Source organism: Syngnathus acus, chromosome 20 (genome assembly GCF_901709675.1).
Source record: "Syngnathus acus chromosome 20, fSynAcu1.2, whole genome shotgun sequence".
NCBI lineage: Eukaryota > Metazoa > Chordata > Actinopteri > Syngnathiformes > Syngnathidae > Syngnathus > Syngnathus acus.
Genome location: NC_051104.1, coordinates 8,438,669 through 8,459,344, shown reverse-complemented (window position 1 = coordinate 8,459,344; position 20,676 = coordinate 8,438,669). Strand labels below are relative to the sequence as shown.

Here is a 20,676-nt window from a genome sequence, read left to right as displayed (position 1 = left end):
AAACGTTACAGCAAAAGGATTTTCCAATTTCATTTTGAGCTATTTATTCTGGTGGTTGCCTTTTTTAATGCCCTGATCCCCGTCCTGATGCGTCTTCTACTTACCTGAGAGGCTCCTTGTCTGGCCCCTTTAAAAGTGCATGCTGAACAAGACCAGTCAAGCTGGCAATCTGTTGCTCCATTGCCTTCATTCGCTCTCTGCAGAAGACAGCAGAAAATTCTACTTTCAGCGCCTGAGGCCTGAGATGCGGGAGCGAGGAAGGGAGGGAGGGAGGGAGGGAGGAAGGAAGGAAGGAAGGAAGGAAGGAAGGAAGGAAGGGAGGAAGGAAGGAAGGAAGGGAGGGAGGGAGGGAGGGATGCCCCCCAACTCAGTAGGCTTGGTTTTGAAATCACTTTTCCTTACGGAAAGACGCCGGGCCGTCTTGACAAAGCAAACTATGTCAAGTCTCAGGAATACAGGGTCAAAGCCAAGTAAGAGTCTAAGCCAAGAACTACAACGAGCCAGACAATTGAATGGATCCGAGTCTCCCGCTTCTGTTTTTTCCACAAAGCAAAGTGACGATCCTGCGCATTTGCCGGGCGGCAACTCGCACATCTCGGGCGGGTGAGGGAGAAGACGTGACGTGACATGACGTTAGCTTGAAAACTGGGATGCAGAGTTAGTTAGCCCATGCTGCGGCCGGCGCACTCTTTTGCTTTACCGTGTCTGAATGTCACTCGGCGGCGGGTGGCCCTGCGGCTCTGACGGCGCCACGTTATTCCTGGCTTTGCTCCCCGCCGCATCCTCTTTGCGGAAGGACTGGCGCAGCGACGAGCTCCTCTCCACGGGAACGTGGATGTCGACGAGCCGCACGTCGGCCATCCGGTGAGGGGACGGCGGCGGCGTCTTGGAGCCCAGCGTGGGAAGTTGGCTGTTTCTCGACTTCTGCCTGTACAGGGAAGGGTGGTCCACCGAGTCCGTGGGGCTGGGCCCGCTGTAGGAGCCGGTGGAACGGATGGACGCCCGGTGGAAGCCGTGGTCGGGACCGTCGGGCCCCGGGTTGGGGTGCGCTCCGTGGGCCGTGCGTCCCTCCTGCAGAAGGTACGGGTCGGCGTACGAGCTTTCGTTCCCCCTGGTCAGGCCGTGAGCCTTGCCGCTCACGTCGCTGTCGGGCTTGACGTCCCGCCTCTCCAGGATGGCGCTGGGGCAGGGCGAGCTGGAGCGGGCCGGGGGGTTGGACAGGCGCTCCCTGGGCACCGTGCCGTTGCCGGGCAAAGAGCCCTGCCGCGGGCTGAACGGGATCCGGGAGGGCGAGTGCGGAGAGGGCGGCACGGCCGCCTGCAACGGGTGCTGCGCCGCCTGTAACGGGTGCTGCGCCGCCGTGGGAATCTGCCTCAGAGGATTCACCATGTCGCTGTGCATCTGGACAACAAAAATGTGGAACTTCGGTGGAATGTCACAACAAGGCAAAACGAGTCTGCAAGAAAATTGAGACTAGTTTGAGTAGTTTTCCCTCCCACTTTTGTCAACACGTGATTCACAAAATTCCGCCAGTCGACGCCCATCCAAATTCTGCTCCTTACGCTTGCCGAGTGCCGCTCTGGCTTGTGTCCCGTATAAATCCGGAGTTTCCGGAAACTGCCCTTGAAACAAAAACATTCACCCAGCTCATTTTTGACACTGTTGCTTTTTACGACAAAAGCGCTGTTGTCAGCACATTTTCCAGACACGCTGGCAAAGCTCCCAGCGGCCGGCCGGGTACGCGCTCGCTTGCGCCCACGGGCCCCGGCCAAGCAATAACACCGCTGCGGCCTGAGAGGTTAATCTGCGACAACATTTCAGCCGTCAGCTCATCTGGGGCCGCCGGAGTGAGGTTGCCCTCAAACAGGGCAATGAATCTAACCTCGTGCTCGGGCTGGTGGGGGTAAAAAAAAAAAAAAAAAAAGGTCGATTATGGGTGGGAACAAAATATTGAGCAGATGGACCTGGGAAAAAAATCCGGCAAGTCTTCATGTGAAACTTACGTGGAGTGCCGAGCCAAAAAAAAAAAAAAAAAAATCTATAATTGTGTCGCAGTGCAAAGTCAACGCTCTTCCTGACAAACAAACAAGCTATTGTTCACACAGACTAAAAGCCTGACTCATAGGAAGCCAAAGCCACATGCAAAGTTCACTTGGGCTCCGGGTATCTTTTCTGTTTTGTTTTTTGAGGCCTCCATTTCTCATGAGATTGACAAAAGGGAGAGGTGTGACGAGCACAGCGGCCGACGCCTTTTAAGTTGCTGCTTTTACCAGCCTTATTTTCCATTTGTTTGTACTTCAACTTAAGTGCTTTTCAAATTGTCAGGAAAACTCGCATGCAGGGAGGGAGAGCGGACAACACATATACGTAATGGTAAAAAAAATATTGAATTTCCGAGCCGTGTTTGGCTACCTCGCTGCACAATACGCATAAATCTCTCAAAGCTTGGAGATCACAGAAAGGAGCTTGTCGAAACAGCAGCGCTTGGCAAATGAGACAAACATTTGCTTTCAATTAGGGCTTCTCTTTCAACTTTCCAGTGTCCTCTTAGATGTACGGGCTACTATATGCCGGTTAGTATCATGATGCAATGCATTGACACACACGCACGTCTCATCCACACGTAACTTTTGTATCTGGTTCAAGCGCACACGGGTTAAAGAGTGACAGAGCTATCGCGACACCCATCTTCCAGTGAATGACGATAAGAAAGTGTTGTTTACAAGCTGCCCTCCCTGCCTGCCTGCCTGCCTGCCTGCCTGCCTGCCTGGCTTTTACGTAACCATGACTGCCTGTTGTAAAATATAGTATGCAATTTTCTTTCACAATTTAAACTTGCAGGACAAGAGGAAAGGAGATTCCTCCTTTGACACCATGAAATTGATCACATTTTCCGACTGAAATGAATTGAAATGGCAATCATGCGTCACAGCCCCTCAAAACAACAAAGAAGAAACGAGCAGCGTATTGTATCAAGATACGTATGAAAGGATCTGAAAATCAGTTCCAGGGAAGAAAATGGGCCGGGCGGGCGCCCGCTCACCCTGGCGTCGCCATTGGCCGGCCGGGGCCCGTGGCTGAAGGCCTGCGCCGGGTCCTTGTGGTACACCTTCAGGCAGGAGTGGTCCGTGATGTTCCTGTAGGGGGAAGAGGCGCGCAAGGGTAAGAAGGCGGCCCAGGCGTCGCCGTCGGAATAGGGCCGACGCAGTGGCAACGGCCCGCTCCTCCTCGTGACCAGCCCGGCCAGCGGCACGTAGCCCGAAACGGGCGCTGACCATCGGCCACCGCCGCTGCGCTCCATGGTGCTTTCAAATGCAGCCCCGACACCTCGGCTCCGCTCCGCTCCCTACTGTCACTATGAGGGGCGGAAGGGACACTTGTGCCAACCTTCAGCAAGCGCAAAAGCCCTTTTACAGCACCTGATAAACGTGTCGGGCCCAAAGTACACACGGCCTCAAAAGTGGAAGCGCTTATCGTTTGGAGATAACAAATTGGCCGCTTACGGAAAGTGGGCCGGTGCTGGTGCGCTCTGAGCAAAGAAATAGTAGAATAGCTTATTTGTTTTGAAATGTCAATGAAAAATCGGATGAGTTCTTTTCAAATCATTCTCACGGTTACTGCCGGAGCCGGACAAATGGCTTGTTTTTTAAGGCTATATTTGGCAGAATCAAACGGCGACGACCCATCAATCAGCCAATGACTTCAAATCCGGTTTCATTTCCGGCACACGTATCACCTGACGTCGCTGAGCTCGTAGTAGACGTTCCTCATGTCGTCCTTGACGTAGACGGCCACGCTGGGCGACTCCAACATCTTCATGGTGAGCATCTGCGGGAAGGCGCCGACGAACAAGGCTCGGACCGTGTCGATGCCGGTGATCTCGTTGGGCATGCGGATCTGCTTAGTTTCGTCGCCGTACTGCAAGTAGAGCACGCCTGAGGTGGGGGGGGGGGGGGGGGGGGGCGGCCGGCCGGCCGGCCAGAATCAAAGTCAGACGTGGGAGGATTTTGGAAAAAGCAGCTGCAGTGAGACTGTCTGGACACGCCCACTTGTGCAAACAATAGCGGACAGAAACAAAATGTCTGGTGAAGATTCCACGCCAAAAGAAAGTAGCTGAACTGACCGCAGTGACATATTTCCAGACGAAAAGATTTGGCGCGACAGGAGGACGGAGGACAGCAAACAAAGCGCGCTTTTTACTTGGTGCGAGCTGGTAAAAGCTACCAGATGTCGGTGAGATTCCCATTCCTGGCGGCTAAAGGCTTTTCCCCCCGAGAGCCGCTCTGTCGGCACTCTGCATCCAGATGTTTGACGGAATAGGACAAAGGTGAACAAACAGAGCCTGCTTGCGATCGCAAATGGCCTTGCGACTTTACATCCCTCCCATCCAAGTTAAAAACACAAAAGCTCCATACTCACATACGTATTCTCTCTCAGAGCAGAAGTCGCGCAAACATTTTTTGATGAGCGTTTTGTGTGCGTGTGTCATCATGGGAGGGACAAGGCAGTAAAGCCCCGCTTCACTCCGCCCCTCCCTCTTGTCACGCCATAACAACCCCCCTACCCCCTCTCCCAAATGACGTAGAGCACCTCTTTGCCAACTATCAGAGGTAATAAAACTACTCACATGCAAAAAAAAAAAAAAAAAAAAAAAAAAAAGACTGATTCTGGTGAAAGCATACACATATCGCCAACGTACCGAGCGAGCGATCTTTGGTCTGGTTGGTGGATCGCACCACGGGCAGGCTGGCGCGGACCCGGCTGCCCCGGGTGAAGCCCATTGGCGCGTCTGCCTCGGACATGGCCTCCAGCGAGTCCAAGGAGGTGAGGGAGAGGTGGTCGGCGTCCACGCCGGGCTGCGGGCTGGGGCAGTGCTTGGGGCTTCTGCTCTGGAAGACCAAAAAAAAAATGCAATGTAAGAATCTGGAACAAAAGTTACTATTGTAAAAAAAACAATAGATCTAACTCATGCAGTGCAAGTTTGTCAAGCCGTGCTAGAATTGTTAAGTCCGATTCCGACTCTGTCGGCTCTGCCTTCGTCAACATGCGAGAACATCGGACAAACGATGCATTAAGTGGCAAAGTTTCTCACACAGACAAAAAAAAAGTCGCAGCCAGTCCTTACGGAGTTACGAGACGTGACCGTCGTTTGTAATCGGATCGGGCCTTGGTTAAGCGAAGCTTCCATACGGCCGTGTGTGGGACGGGACCGAGGAGCTCGCCCAGCTTTTGTGCCGTCGGTAAGACGATCTGCGCCGCGAGGACGAAGTGGCGGTGCTGGGGTGGGGGGGTCGTGGAACAGTAGGCTCTTTATGCACTGAACTTCTATTGCTCCCATTAAACATGCTGCTACTTTGTCACACGTTTGCATTTGAAATGTTTGTGATAAAAATAGCGATTCGTTACAAGAGAGACACACACACACACACACACACACACACACACACACACACACACACACACACACACACACACACACACACACACACACACACACACACACACACACACACACACACACACACACACACACACACACACACACACACACACACACACACACACACACACACACACACACACACACACACACACACACACACACACACACACACACACCACACACACACACACACACACACACACACACACACACACACACACACACACACACACACACACACACACACACACACACACACACACACACACACACACGGCAAAATGCAGAGACCCCAGACGAGCCGACTAACTGTGCGAGCGGGCGAGCGGATGGTCATCAGGTAGCTCTGAATGTCCAGCTCCGAACGCAGGGAGGTGAACATGGCCTGCAGAGACTGACGGGAAGGAAAAGGAGCAAATTCAAATGCCGGCGGGAGGGCGGCCCGAGATTGGAAAACGAGGCGCTCATCGGACCAAACGGGGGGCGCCGTGGCGACGACAACAACAACAACAACAACTTGATGGGGGGGGGCTGGCGAAAAGTGCTTCGCCTCACGTCTAACAATTTGGTCACTTGGAATCATCCCTTCCAGCTCCATTTGATTGGCTTTGCCAACAAAATCGATGACTCCTTCAAATATGGGATTAAAAACATGCTCTTCCGCTAACAGGAAGAGGCGACCCGCAGTCCACGGCTCACCCGAAACCACATGTGCGACGCGCTTTGAAAGATTCATGTGCGTCCATAGCAACGCCTTGGAATTTTCTACAACAGGCGGGCGTCATGGAACCTTTTCTTTTGGGTGTGCATTGCTGCTAGTGTCTCTTCCCAAATTCACAGCCAGGCCTCGCCTCGCCTCTTGCTAGGAAAAAAGGGCATCTGGTGGCGGTAGCCCTTGTGTGGGCTGTCGCCAGGTACATTACACTAGAATAACCTCGCAGCGGGCTACTCTCGGCAATTTTCTTTAATCGCGCCATCTCGGCCGAAGGCTGACGGGTCGTTGGCTTGAAAGCTTTTTTTCTTTTTTCTCATGCGCGTGGCGATATGTGCTCAAAAACAAGCCGTTGCGCTGACCTGTGAGATTTGACTAGCATACAAATAAGGCGGCGGAAATGTTTCCAGGATGTCCTGGGCTGGGGTCACATTTTCTGGAACAATGGCTCCTACTCGCTCATGCGTGTCCCTCTTTGTGAGCCTCCTCGCTCCAAAACACACACGGGACGGGACGGGACGGGGTGCATTGCAAAACACACATTTTCGCTTCCTTTTATCTGCTTTCCCTTCAGGCGCGTTTAGTTGTCTTTTGCAAAGAACTCAATAATGGAGGTGTGTTTTTCCAAAGCAGTGCCAAATCGCTTACTTTCAGCACATCACAATCTAAAAAAAGATTTGCATGGAGCAGAGCAGTAGAACCTCTTTTTGTCTTCCTTAATGACGGCCATTACGGCCCTGGTCATCCATTCCCCTCCTCTGATGCATTCCTCTTCTAAACTCCGCCGATGGATTTTCCGACTTGCGCCAACTCGTTCATTTAAGCGGGCGGGAATGACTCTTTGGTCAAACGTGACTTTTGGAGGCTCCTTTTGTTTTTATTTTTGTCCTAGCCATTCGACATCTGAGCAGTAACAGCGAAGACAATGAATGACGTGCCCGTCCACCTCGCTGACATTTCTGACGTCGGAGCGGTCCGATGGATTTCACGCTCGCAAGCGTATCCAAATTAGGCGCGGTTAGCACGGGCAGACATCAAGCGCGCGCTCTCCGCCGAACGAGTGGCGTTCAAGAGTCAACTTTGCGTAAGCATCAGACACGGCTGCCGCCGGGAACGGCGAGCACTCCGTGGCTCTGCAATTTTCATTTTCTGCTTTTCTATTCAAATAAAAAGTTCATCAAAAAGTACAAATGGATGACTTGTTAACACTCTCGGCACTTGACACAGCAAAGACCCGAGTTACATCTCTCTCACACACTATGTCAAATTGTTCAAATGCTAACATGCTAATAACATTTACACACAACAGCACAGCACTCAAGGGCTCTGCTATTTTCATTTTGGGTTTTCTATTCAAATCTGCTCATAAAAGTTGATAAAAGTCCAAATGGATGACTTTTTGGCTCCTTAACAGAGCAAGACAGTAACTCGAGTTGCATCTCATACAGTATGTCAAATGGGGAAAATGTTAACATGCTAACATTTGCTATTGCTTTAGCATGACAAAATTCACATCAAGAATAGAGGAAAGAAAGAAACAAGAAACTATGCAGCATTTACCGTATTGGAAACGCGTGGCGCTCCAACCAACATGTGCAAATGGAAAGCCCCTGGTCCAGAGGAAAGCAGTTCTTCCTCTGGGTGTTGTTTTAGACCTTGTAGCACTTTCTCTGTACAACTGTTCCTGACTCTTTTCCTTTCTGGTCTACCTCAACCCGCTGCCCTGCTCTGCTCTGCTCTGCCCTGCCCTAACCCTTCTTATGCATTTTCAAAAGGCCTCTCAACACTCGTGCCCGCATTCAGATCTCCCGTGTCGGAAGATAAAAAGATACTACCCGTATCCCACGGAGATAAGACGGCAGTCTATGCAAGACACTCAGTAGGTGATGGACTAAACACACACACAGTCTCACATACACAGTCTCACATACACAGTCTCACGCACACAGTCTCACGCACACAGTCTCACGCACACAGTCTCACGCACACGCACACGCGCACACACACACACAGTCTCACACACAGTCTCACACACACACACACACAGTCTCACACACACACACAGTCTCACACACACAGGCTTCGGTCTAAACTGCCTCTCTTGCCACCTCCAAACTATTTGCTGACGGGGTAACACTGCTCCAATCTGCCCGGACTTGCCCTTTAATCGGCCAGAATAACACACAGCACCGATGGTGGAACACAAAGAGGAGGAGCGCTTCCAGTCCAGTCAGACTGGCTGAAGATCAAATTTCACGTGGGTTTGTTGATGTGAAAAGGTCTACTCAGGTGAGAACATCTCAAGACGCTAGAATAAGGACTCCTGCAGGAAACAATCATTTATTGTCCTCCTGGAAGGATTGTCACTGCGGTTCCTAGCAGAGCTTCTGTTTCCAATCATCGGCCAAATTCGTAGCAGAGGCCGTCCGACTTAATGACTCGGAACGAGCGCACTAGTTGGCGGCGTGCACCGTGAACCCCCCCCCCCCTGTTGGAGTTTCGGGGGCAAGCGGCGCGCGCAGTGGCGCCGATGCCCCCTCGTCTCGTCTAATCCGGCGTGTCTCTGGGGTTAAGCCCCTCCCGACAGAAGGCCAGATGATTGGCCTGCATCTGATCGCCGCCGATAGCCACGAAAGCCAGACGGCGCTTTTTGTTGTTTTTAACACGACACAATACAAGTGTCTTAATCAGAGCAGCTAATCGGGTCTGAGCTCCTTCCAGCGGGCGCTTTTTTGCACTCGATAGTCCGACTTAAGCTTTGCAATACAAACGGAGATGAGCTGACCTTGTGTCTCGGGCAGTTTGGAGGCAACCGACAACAAATTAACTCGAGAGCTTTCACTGGAGACACAAAAAGCGGTCCTACCTAAGTGACGTTCATACCCGACGCATCGATATTTGATCACGCAAAGTTACAAGGAAATGTGAAACGGTGGCAGTTTCACAGGACGACAGAAGCATGCAGAGTTCCCGCTGCACTTGAACGCAGCTCACCTTTCCCTCACCTGCCACGCCGCACAGGTCAAAGCTTTGGTGAGCCGCTCTCACGGGCCAAAGGATGATCACATCCCGGGCATGCAAGACCGGTCCGCCAACGGTCTCAAAAGGCCGCTCGACTGTGTCGAACAAAACTGTTCACCTCGGAATTCACGGCTCATCACGCACAGAGGCGGAAGGGAGGGAGGGAGGGAGGGAGGGAGGAAGGAAGGAAGGAAGGAAGGAAGGAAGGAAGGAAGGAAGGAAGGAAGGAAGGAAGGAAGGAAGGAAGGAAGGAAGGAAGGAAGGAAGGAAGGAAGGAAGGAAGGAAGGAAGGAAGGAAGTGTGCGCGCGTGTGTTTGCGAGGGGTCAATGTTGCCAGCGTAGATGTTATCTCATCTCCAGCGATCGTGTCTTTCACGGCCCCGGAAATGAAACGACTGGCTTTTGTGAGGCAGACAGATACAGAAATGGCAATTTCAGTCAAACACTCAGGAGGTGACAATTCAGGAAGTTAGGCGTGTGATAATATCTTGCGCTTTTCTCAATCTCTCCGCCTCGAGTAACTCAAACCTCCTGAGACCGTTTTGTTTTTTTGACACCCGCGAGGCACACACTGTCGCCAGCGGGGTTTGCTCTTCCTGTATGGTGGGGGGCACAGCGTGGGAAAAACTTCCGTTCAGTCTTGCTTGAATAAAAGGGCGCAGTGTGACACCACTTACTGCTGTCCAATTCTTTTGGAAGATGCATTATTTTTTTAATTGATTTCATTTTTTTGGTGGTGGTGGTGGTGGGGTAGCAGAACAATATAAGAAATAATGATAAAGTGGAAAAAATAAACATGATAGTATTATAAAAATATAACTGCACAATATATGAAATAAAATACAAAAAATGTGACCCACAACTAGCATATCACAATAAAATGATTTTATGATTAATCACGCAGTGAAAGGTGACTCATTGTAGCCCACCCAAATATTCGCAAAATTCGGAATAATGTGCAAAAAGGCCAAGAAGAAAAAATAATGACTATGATAATTCTACTTCCAATATTGCAAACTATAATACAAAACAAGTTGATAACATGCATTTCTGCCACTAGGAGGTCATTGTGCATAAGAGCATTACTATGGCACAACACAAAAACATTGCCACCCAACAGTCAAAACAAATATTGAGCTTGGCAATGGCAGATACAACTATTAAATAAGACTTCCAAAATATTTCTTCAACAAGTAGGACTGTTGAAAGGACAGCGCATTGGATTTCACTTCAAATAGCAACACTGTCGCAATATTGCCAAAACACGAGAACACGCTCGTTTCTTTTCTTGAACCGATGCAAAACAATTTGCGTAAAAACGACGCCCTTATCAAATGATTATATAGATTATGCTGCAACACCCACAAGCACAGTTTCCCCATTAATAACCCCAAACAACTTTGTTTTTGTTGTTGTTGTTGTTTTGCAATGGAGCCAACAAGCACCTGCCCAGCGTGCAAGTTGCCAAACGAGTCTGCACACGTCTAACAAATCCAACTTGCACTCAGAGGCAGGGAAAAGAATCGCAACCTACCTCACTGGTAAACAAATAATTGTAGTCGGAGTGTGGAAAAAGTTGTTGTGCGCATTTCATAGAATGCGATAATCCACGCGCAAGCTCTGCCGTGCGACCATGGCTCAGCTCAGTCTCGACACCTCTTTCTCTTGCAGGCAGGCAGCCAGGCAGGCAGGCTGCTGCAACTCAAGCTCCTAACCAGCGAGCCCCCTCCAGTGGTGACATCACACGGCGTCGCCATGGCGACCGGCCGTGACTCCACCCAGCCCAGCCCAGCCCAGCCCGTCCCGGCCGGCCCAGCCAACCCAGCCGGGCTGCAGCTGACTGAACCTACCTGTTTGACAAGCTCGCGACAGCAAAGTGCATTTTGCCAGACACTAGGTGATGCAAAACAAAAGCAGCACTAAAAAAAACACACCTTAATACCGTATTCTTCAACAATTGAGATTTGCTCTCTTGCTTGGAAAAAATACGATGTCAGATTTATGATGATGGGAACGCTACATCACAATCAGAGTGATTTATTTAGTGTTTGCCGCGTACCACAGGTGGTACGCAGGCTCCCCCTTGTGGTAGGTGAAATAATCACTCAATTCAATGTTCAAACTGTCCAATTGTTTTACATCCAGTGCACTGCCTGCTTATGTTTAACTTGCATGCATGTCATCTTTTAGAAGTGTTTGTTGTCAAATAGTAAGAGGAATTGTTTTATGACACCGTGGGCACAGAGTGCTTCGCAAGCCACCACCAAGGGAAACACGGCCCGGAGCGTCCATCACGGCCCAGAGCGTCCGTCATGGCCAGATGCCAAAGTCACCATTACCTTCATTGTTTTGCCTACACACAGTCACTTTGTCAGATTCTTTTCATTTAAGTATCAGTGCACAGCATCGGCAGCCTCCACGAGTCCCCGATGCAATTTCAGCAATATGCCCCCCGCCCCCGCCCCCCACACACACACACACTCACATTCCGGAGCCAATCTTACCTGCTCCCGCAGCCTTTCCTGGTGGCCCATGATGGCCGACGCGTGGTGGGGGTACTTGTGCTTGAGGTGCTCCAGGAAGGCCTCCCTCTTCTTGTCCATGTCGGGCGGCTGCATGGCCAGGATCTCTCGGCTACCGCGGGCGCCCCCTAACGTGTGTCTCCGCGGGACGGCGCGATCTTTGGCGTCTGCTGCCCTGGAAGCGGGCAGCCCATTTGGCGAGGCCTGCCTGCGCGCGGCGTCCTCCGGGGAGGTGACCCTGAGGTTGCTCTTGGTCTGCTCTGAACGTACAAAACACACAAGGTCAAGACACATGAAAGGGGATATACTATGTATTCTTCAAGGCTCTTCTTCAATATACTTGGACTCCATCTTTTATATACTCGTAGGCCAGTCGAGAAATGTTCCGAAGATGAAAAGTTATTTGGACGAGAAATTTAGTGCCAGAAGCTGCTCGTGACCTTGTACCGCTGGACCAGAACAAACAGACTCAGGAACAGGCAGGCCATCACTGCACTGAAGTCCAAATGCCATTGCTGCTACTGCACACAACACATCCGTCCGTCCGTCCGTCCGTCCGTCCGCCTGCCTATGGCATTGCACCGTTATGCTTAGAAATTTCACATCAAATCTGCTCTGCACCGTATACGGTGTATGCTCTGTTTGACTTGTTTTATTGTGCTCTTCATCTCACCATACAATGACAATAAAGGCTTCTTATCTTATCCAACTGTCAAGTGGCGCTACCCAGGGAACAGATGCTATTTCTCTTTTTTCTGTTTATGACAAATGTCACCACAGAGCGCCACTTGAGTTTTCCACTTTTGTAGCGCCGAGTTGTCTCCTCGCAGTCGTCCGAGCATTTGTGCGCATAAACAGCATCTCCGCTTGACAGCGCAAGAAACACATCATCATCATCATCATCATCATGGCCCATTTCTCCAAAAATACCAGATGTGGATTGATCCTTGTAAACACAAAATGTCAAAGCATAGAAAGGGGAAAATAAACTCAAGATGACAGAATGAAGCTAACGTGCCAATGGGTTAAAATTTACGTTTGCAGAGGTCAAGTCGTTTACGGGAAAATGTTTTGCAGACGCCATGCCGTTTGCGCTCAAGCAGCCTTTGAACTCAAGCAAATTGGAGGAAAACCTGATGCAAATTTGATGATCCCGCTTCTAACCGCAAATCTTTTGAGGAATTCCAGCTTTGATGGGCAAACACACAAAAAACAGCGACAACGGTGCATAAGCATGCGGCGTCTGTTGCCAGCCGGCTGGCCGGCACCGTGGTCCCAAACACCCCGCACAGCACCTCCCACCCGACTCCCTGCTCTAATTCGGGGCCACGGCACGTCTGGTGTACTTGGAGTGCTATTTTTAACACCCAAACAGTTCCCCCTCACCGCTCACTAAATTACACTCAGCAGACAAAAACAAAGTCAAAGTGTACCGGGCTCACCGGTAGGTGGCTGGCTGGCTGGCTGGGGTGCTATGCGAAAATTCAAATAACAACTCATTACCTTCCACAAAGGAACAATCTTCATCGGGCATTTCTTCCTCCATCGCGGAAAAGAGGGGACGGATCTCCGGTTGACCCTCTGACTGGCTGCTCGCTGGCTGGCTTGCTTTGAGATTCCAGGAGCAGCTCACGTGGACAAAAAGGGGGGGCTTGAGATAGACCCTGCCCCCCCTTGCCTCCCTCCCTCGCCCCAGGATAGACTGCTGGGGGATTTAGAAAGTCAACTGCATTCCAGGACAAAGTGCGACCATCCTCCTCGCGCGCCTCGGAACATCTACGGCACGCACAGAGTGCGCGTCAACACCGCCAGAACACTTGCGACAACAGCAATAATGAACAGGTGTCATGTTAAATCCTTGGACTTCGATTCTCGAGCGCTATCCTTTGAGCTAGAACCGAGCCTAAGCAAATCCTCTCCCAAGCCGACAGCGCTTGTTCCCAATTAGGAACCCACCCGGTAGGAGAAGAACCCAGCCGCTGCCGTTTTGGTCACGTCTGGTCTTCGATGCAATATTATCTTTCTCCGCCAACCCTCATGAGCTCATTGGCCCGTAGCGGCTGGGAATCGATCCGACGCCGCGACATTGGCGCACCTTCACGGTGGTCCGTGGAAAGCAATGCAATCAATAGGAGGGTTTGGGGGCGAGCCGTGTAATTGGGAGCGCTGGTCCCAGCCGACCCGACGGCTAATGTCCAAATGCGAGAGGGCGCGTCCGCTCCGGCGCCACTTTCAGCCCCGGTGGGGATCTTTGCCAAAGTGTTTTTGTTGGCCATGGCGTCTTGCAATGGAGGTGGAAAGCTCCGGAGAACAGGCTCCAACCTGTTGCTTTGCAGATGCTGCCTAGCTAGCATCATAAAATGAGATTCACAGCTTTTAGGTACAGAGCGGGCTTACAGAAACTTTGGGATTTTGCTCTTGCTTTTCTTTTGGGCCTTTTTAATTCAGTCTTAGTTTTTAGAGCAGATTAGATTTTTTTGCTGAGGTATGCTTTTAGTTAAGTTTGTATCCGTTTTAGTATCAGTTCTAGTTTTTTCGAGGGAGGCACAGTTTTAAATGATGAACTATAAAGGTCTTTTTTTTTTCTACCCCAGTTTTGACAAGCGCCGTCCTAAAGAGTAAAATGTATCCAACCACAACCAAAAATTACAGCCTGTAGTCCAAAATCTCCCCTTAGCATTCCACATGTTAAAAAAAATAAAAGAACCGCCCCATCCCCCCACCCCCTTTTCTGACAGCATCACAAAGGTTCCACGAGTAAATTATGCAGTTTGAACATCCAGCTTGGCGAGCCTCCACCTGTCGGCCGGCCGTACGCAGGAATGAAGCCAGCCCCGTGCTCGTGCCAAACTCTGCCGTGCAACTAAGCCTCTGGATACACAAAGTGCTGACTCGGACCTAAAAAAAACACCAAAAATGCTACTCAATGGTTTAGCTCATAGGAAATAAAAAAAACAACCAGCATTATTATGATGAGGATTTATTTTTACACAGCTGAATTGCTCTGTATGAAATAAAAGCTTGAAAATGAGCAACCTGTGCTACAAAGCAGCAGCTCAAATGTGACTTTCAGTCAGTTTGGGAACAGGTAAGCCACACCGGAGATGTCGCAAAAGGCCGCATTCATTTCTTACACTCACAACTTGCAAACACTGATCAGTCCACGCGCTGTGAAGCGATCAGGGAGTCGGTCCAGTCCGTCTTTTGCCGTTCATTAACTAAGCCGAGCTGAGCCGAGCCGAGCGTGTGTTAATGTGCACTTCATTAACTTGGGCTCTGAGTGTGTGGAGGGAGACTCGAATGCCTCGCCGGTCTCCCGTGGCAACGGCGCTCTCTGGGCCAACTAAGAGGGGGCATTAAATGCACGGAACAGCTGCCGCCAGGTGAAGGAATTGGAGCCCAGTTCTCTCACCTGAAGTCTTCCTAAGCTCCTCAAGATGGAGGGCTGAAGCTTGATATCTGGATCTTGGGGGGGAGGGAGGGAGGGAGGGAGTCAGCTAGGTGTGGGAAAATGTGTTTAGGAAAAGGTCAGAACTTCTATGCTACAAATAGCACACACAATAATTAGGATGTTTTCAAATGAATGTTCACATTTTCAAAGTGTGATATTAGAGGCTCCACAACTCGGGAACACGTCTCCTAGGTATGCTCCGATTGGTTATGGATGACATCATCCTCAGGGGACAGCCCCACCCTCCCAGAACTCCACCAGTGATGTAATCGGGGCTGCCGTTCAAGTGGCCTTTCTTTTCTCCCTCTTCTTCCGTCACAAGTCACCTGATGTTGTGATGTTCCAAATGGGTGGCAAGGCATCAAAAGTTGCACACGTCAGCGTTATGTCACTTCCGATTCCAACTTTTTTTTGGGTGCGGCCTTTGCATCTGTTTTTTAATCACATTTGGAAAGTCTGTGTGTCCCGCCCGGGCAAACATCCACAGCTCAAGAGGATTAGCGACGGGACTCTTTGCTGATCAAAGCGGCAGTGGCGGTGGCGGCGGCAGCGAATTCAGATTACTGAAGGCAGGACATGACGCGGCCTTAGGAGCCAGCGCTGCGCAAACACGTCACAGCGAGAACATCTCAATTCAAATCCTCAATTGAAACTTCGCACACTTGCACCCGCTTGCTGCACTCGCCGAGCCGATTGGAACAAAATTGCCACGTGGGAGGAGTTACGATGCAAGCAAATGCTCCTTTGATATCTGGCAAAGCTGTCAAAGAAACCATTTGTGTGTGTTTTTATAAAAAGGCAGGAAAGTGGAACGCCACTGTCACTCTTTTTAACGAGGTACGCCTCTAAGCCCCGAGATGGTCTCACCGCTCCCAATTAAAACCATTGTTTATTGGAATCTTGATGTCTTTTGTCGGCGCGCAGTCCGACACGTCCTTCCCTCCTCGTTGTCCGAAAACCATCGGCCCGTATTAATAACGATCCGATTATTCTAACGACAGGCGGATTTATGTACAAATGGCTTTGCTTGCGCTCACCGGAAACGACGGCCGGCCGGCTTTATGGTCCCCCTCGGTCGGCTTCAAGATGGACAGCGCTTTAGCATCTTTCGGCCATTTACGAGCCACGCCTTTGCCTCTAAAACACGTGGCTCATTAAGCCTCGCCAGCTGTAACAAGCAACCCGCCCAAAAACAAAGCAGCAAGCAATGGGTTGAGTCTCCATACGGACAGAAGAGTTGAGCAAAAAAAATCTTCCGGAGGTCAAATCTGGTCGCCACCGGTTAGTTTGCCGTGACTCTGCAATTACGCTCCCCCTAAATGGGATTTGGGAACAACGGCGACTTTGGTTTTGGCGTAGTGCGTCGGAAAGACGTGCCCAAGCTCGCGAGCGTGATTGCGAGGAAGCCATGCATTATGGATCCGCTAAAGCCAAAGTGCGATAGTGACTATAATGAAGTCTCTCCGCGGCCCCACACAGCAAGTCCTATCCATCGAGCTGTCAGAGCTGACCCACTCAACGGGATGCGTCGAATAACCAAAAGCTCCTCTTCAACGAGTCAGCGCTGAACGGACCATTTGTTTCGCTGGAATTCAATGATCTATTTTTAGAGGTTTACGTGCCATTTTCTTTCCCATAACCCACAAATTGGATTAGGCATATTTGGTGGCTCAGGACTGGAGTAGGGGCAGGGGGGGTCAGCAGCTGCACTGCTGCCGAGAAGACTGTTGCGGAAGGAAGAAAACCTCGAAAACAAAGGTGATAAAGTACACCAAGATCCCGTGGTGTGTTTGCGAGGCCTTTTTCCTGCCATTCTGAAAATGAACGGAACGGTTACGGAACGGAATGTTGCGTAAGGTAGCGCCGTCGCCATCGTGGGGGAATGGAGAAGCCGAGCCGCGATCTTGGCTTTCTTCCAAGAATCCTAATGAGCCAATACCTCTCGGGTACACTTTGCCAAAACGTCTCGTGAGGGGAAAAGGTACGAGAAGCCAGTCTGGGTTCTGATCTCATTTTGCGCCCGCAAAAAGCATACCTAAACATTGACACGCTGAGGAATCGTTTAGCTTTTAGTAGCGCCGGTAACTGTAGCGCGAGCGGGTGAGGTGAGGCGGGAATGGCTCAAGACGTACTCTGGGGTACCGTCTAGACTTGGAGAGCGACTTGGAGACCACACACGCCTACTGTGGAAACAAAGTGGAGAGCCCCCAGAAGAAGTGAGGCTCAGCCAATGGACGCCATCTTCTGGCGCCCAGGTCTTTACGTAGCGCCCACTCCAAATAAACTACTGCGCCGCTACGTGGCGACGCTAAACACCGCCGTTCTCTGGAATGCACGAAGGCGGACGGTCTGCGCAGCTGCGCTTCAGGGCTTGCTTTGGGCTTTGAACGATACGTTTCTGGGCTGGCCGCGTGCGTCAAAATAGACGGGAAGCCAAGATGTTTGTATATACACTATACTTTGCATCAAGTTGGGTATTTACACAATGCTGTCCAGTTATCAGTCAGAGCAGGAAGGAGTTCTCCAAACACATCGCGCACAGACACAAGGCAGCCTTGGCCAAAAATAGCTCTCGCGAACAAAAACATCCCAGAGTCGGCGGAAAAGGGACACTGCATTCCAATGGTAACTTTGCTGAAGATTGTTTCCTTGACCTTCATCTGTTTGCGAAGAGGCGAGCAAGAACTACTCGCTACGCTTCTAAAAGGGGCTGGCTTCTGTTTACACTCGAGGAAAAAGAGCTTGGCAGGTTAATAGCGCCAGAAGAGCGCCAGGCGGGCCAGCGTCCTTTCACGCCCCGGGACATTTGTCTCGGACCTCCGTTCCCGTCAAAGGCAAGCGACAAAGGAGATAGAGTCGGAGAAGCAAGTGGCGGGCGGGCGGGCGGGCGAGCGAGGTCATAAAGATCCAAAGAAAGCGCAATGCTAATCCAAGTATCTACTACACAAGCTAATTCAAGCAGCTCCAGAAGCAGTGATGCGATGTGAGCGCGAGTTGGCTCGGCGCCACGATGAGAAACGACAGCGCAGACAAACACCTGGTCTACCAGCCACCCCACCCCCACCCAAGACAGAATCTGCTGCCGTTTGCTCATATAATGGCATTTCAAGACGGGCGGGCGGGCGGGCGGACGGACGGACGGACGGACTGCTTGGCCGAATACCACTTGCAGCCGTCGCCTTCCATTTCATAACATCAGCACGCAGGAAACTCGGGAGAGACGACCACGGCCAATGATGAGGTTCTGTCTCATTGATAAGAAGAGACCGTACTGCATCTGCAAATCCACTGAAGGGTGGAAAAAAGCTGAAATTTGGAGCTTTCCAGATGAGTTTAATTGACAGTAGCGGGAAAGCGCTCAGGCCAAAGTCCCTTTGACACACAGATTGTTGCAATAAGTAGAAAATACAGGACATTGCCGGAACTTCCGTGACGACATCAGTGCCGCCGTCAGAGAAGGAGAGAGCGAGTCTCCCCTCGTGGGATAAACCTCGCTCGCCCCCTGAGCAAACTCGGACGTCCAAATCTCACGCGAGCCTGAGCCGCAGTCAGCCGTTGACTGTCGGCTTCCTCGTGATCCACGGAGGGAGGGAGGGAGGGAGGGAGGCAGGCAGGCAGGCAGGCAGGCAGGCAGGCAGGCAGGCAGGCAGGCAGGCAGGCAGGCAGGCAGGCAGGCAGGCAGGCAGGCAGGCAGGCAGGCAGGCAGGCAGGCAGGCAGGCAGCCAGCCAGCCAGCCAGCCAGCCAGCCAGCCAGCCAGCCAGCCAGCCAGCCAGCCAGCCAGCCAGCCAGCCAGCCAGCCAGCCAGCCAGCCAGCCAGGCGAGGCAGCTTCTCAGGAGGGATGACTATGCGGCGGCGGACGCATGCAACAAAACGCTTCGTTGACTTAACGCACAATCGTTTGTTTGGAGCCCCCCGCCCAACAACCCCCCTTTAGTTTAATTAGACACAGCCAGAAAGCAGCTTCACTGAACGAACGGTTGGCTGCAGTTCAGATCAAGGCAAAAACACAACAACCCAAGTGCAAAACAAGCTTTCAGCGGCAGGCATATGGAAGCAACCGAGCAGGGAGAGACAAAGATCCCCAAAGGAAATTGCCTTTGCCATGCAAATGACAATAAGTCATGTTGCAAGATGTACACAATTGATGGTAACAGCGAGGTGAGGCACTCACCTTTAAGATTAAGCGTCCAAACGCAACAGTCCCAAAAACTTTTTCCGCTCCTTTTTCCAACTCCCACTGCCTCCCCTCTCTCTGTCTCTCTCTCTGTCTCTCTCTCTCTCTCTCTCTCTCTCTCTGGCTCTCTCTTTCTCTCTCGCTCGCTTTCTTACTTCCTGGGCTGCTGCTTATGCTCCAATCAGGTCATCCATACAAAAGTGCTCACCCCCCTCCCTCCCTTTCGCTCGGCCACTGTTTTGGCAAAGGCTTGTCACATGTATGCCCGCAAGAGAGAGCGCGCACCAAAAACGGTGCTTGACTCCCAGCTTGAATGTCTGACGAGGACGAAACGTTTTTTTGAATTAGGGGGGGGGAGCACGCTTAAGATTTTTTATTTTTTTTTTTCATGCATCTGGAACTTTCTCTCCAAAGCCAGCAGTTTGCTGTTACAAACCTCGACGAGGCTCAAGTTGAGAGCTGCCCAATTCCAAAGACAAGGCGCCTGCTTGCCTGCCTGCCTGCCTGCCTGCCTGCCTGCCTTTTAGCGGCTTTTCTGCCTCCACCCAAGCGCAAGTCGGGCGGCCAGTTCCGAGGTGTGATTTGGGGGTGCGGGGCTGGGAGGTGACGAGTGGGAGGAGGCAGGTTGACGGGAGCACACTGAGCTTTTGTTTGCCCTCGTCAACACCTTCATCATTGCGCCAACACCTCCTGACCTGACCTGACCTGACCTGACCTGCCGAGAGTTCAGCTCGAACCTGGTCCCAGTTCAGCTCTTATGTGCTCAACTATGAAAATATAACCTCATTTGTAATTCACTGCAATTATCTTAGCGGTGAAACCAAAAAGAGCCACTCGTTATCTTTTCGAGCCACGTTTTTGTTCCAAAAGCCGTCCTTAATTGTTCCCCGAGCGCACGTCAGCGGAGCCACGAGGCCCATCGCACCACCTCGCTTGCCAGCTTGGATTCTGCAGACGTTCATCTTGGTGTTTAGTCTGGGCACCACATGTTGGAGTGAGGAAAGGTGGGGGGGGGGGGGGCTGTACCCTCCTGTACAGACCCTCTTCTCTTCTAGCTACAAAATGCGCTTATTCCTAAAGATGCTGGTGAGACCTTAGCAAAATGGAAATCCTTCCTCGGCTATTTGTGTTTCGTACCCAAATAGATTTCAAAGGCGTGAGAAAGAGCCACAAGTCAGGCTCTTGCTGGCTCACGTTAGCATTAGCTTGCGGGCCATGTTCCTAGCAAAGTGATATGGAGAGTGAGAGCAGGGGGGGGGCCTAAAAGGCCTTGGCCGCCGTCACCCTCCATCCCCCCCTGGAGCTGCCATTTCCGTATATTTAACCTCCGATGGGCCAAAGCCCCGAGTGA

General features: G+C 51.3%; 1 protein-coding gene across 11 annotated transcripts in view; it reads right to left on the bottom strand.

Moving 5' to 3' along the window:
- si:ch211-285f17.1 (sickle tail protein homolog) overlaps positions 1-20,676 on the bottom strand; it is a 43,107-nt gene that overhangs the window by 9,749 nt on the left and 12,682 nt on the right. For 5 of the 11 annotated variants that reach the window (XM_037279707.1, XM_037279710.1, XM_037279703.1 and 2 more), the window contains exons 2-8: positions 11,681-11,958; positions 5,754-5,837; positions 4,700-4,889; positions 3,737-3,935; positions 3,044-3,137; positions 701-1,401; positions 105-197 (exon numbers count right to left, since the gene is read on the bottom strand). In XM_037279707.1, coding sequence (XP_037135602.1) covers positions 105-197; positions 701-1,401; positions 3,044-3,137; positions 3,737-3,935; positions 4,700-4,889; positions 5,754-5,837; positions 11,681-11,958 — 1,639 coding nt within the window. Of the gene's footprint in view, positions 1-104; positions 198-700; positions 1,402-3,043; positions 3,138-3,736; positions 3,936-4,699; positions 4,890-5,753; positions 5,838-7,715; positions 8,068-10,710; positions 10,887-11,680; positions 11,959-13,201; positions 13,325-19,322; positions 19,458-20,676 lie in introns of those variants that run through there. The other 6 variants (XM_037279713.1, XM_037279708.1, XM_037279705.1 and 3 more) reach the window with 6 other exon arrangements.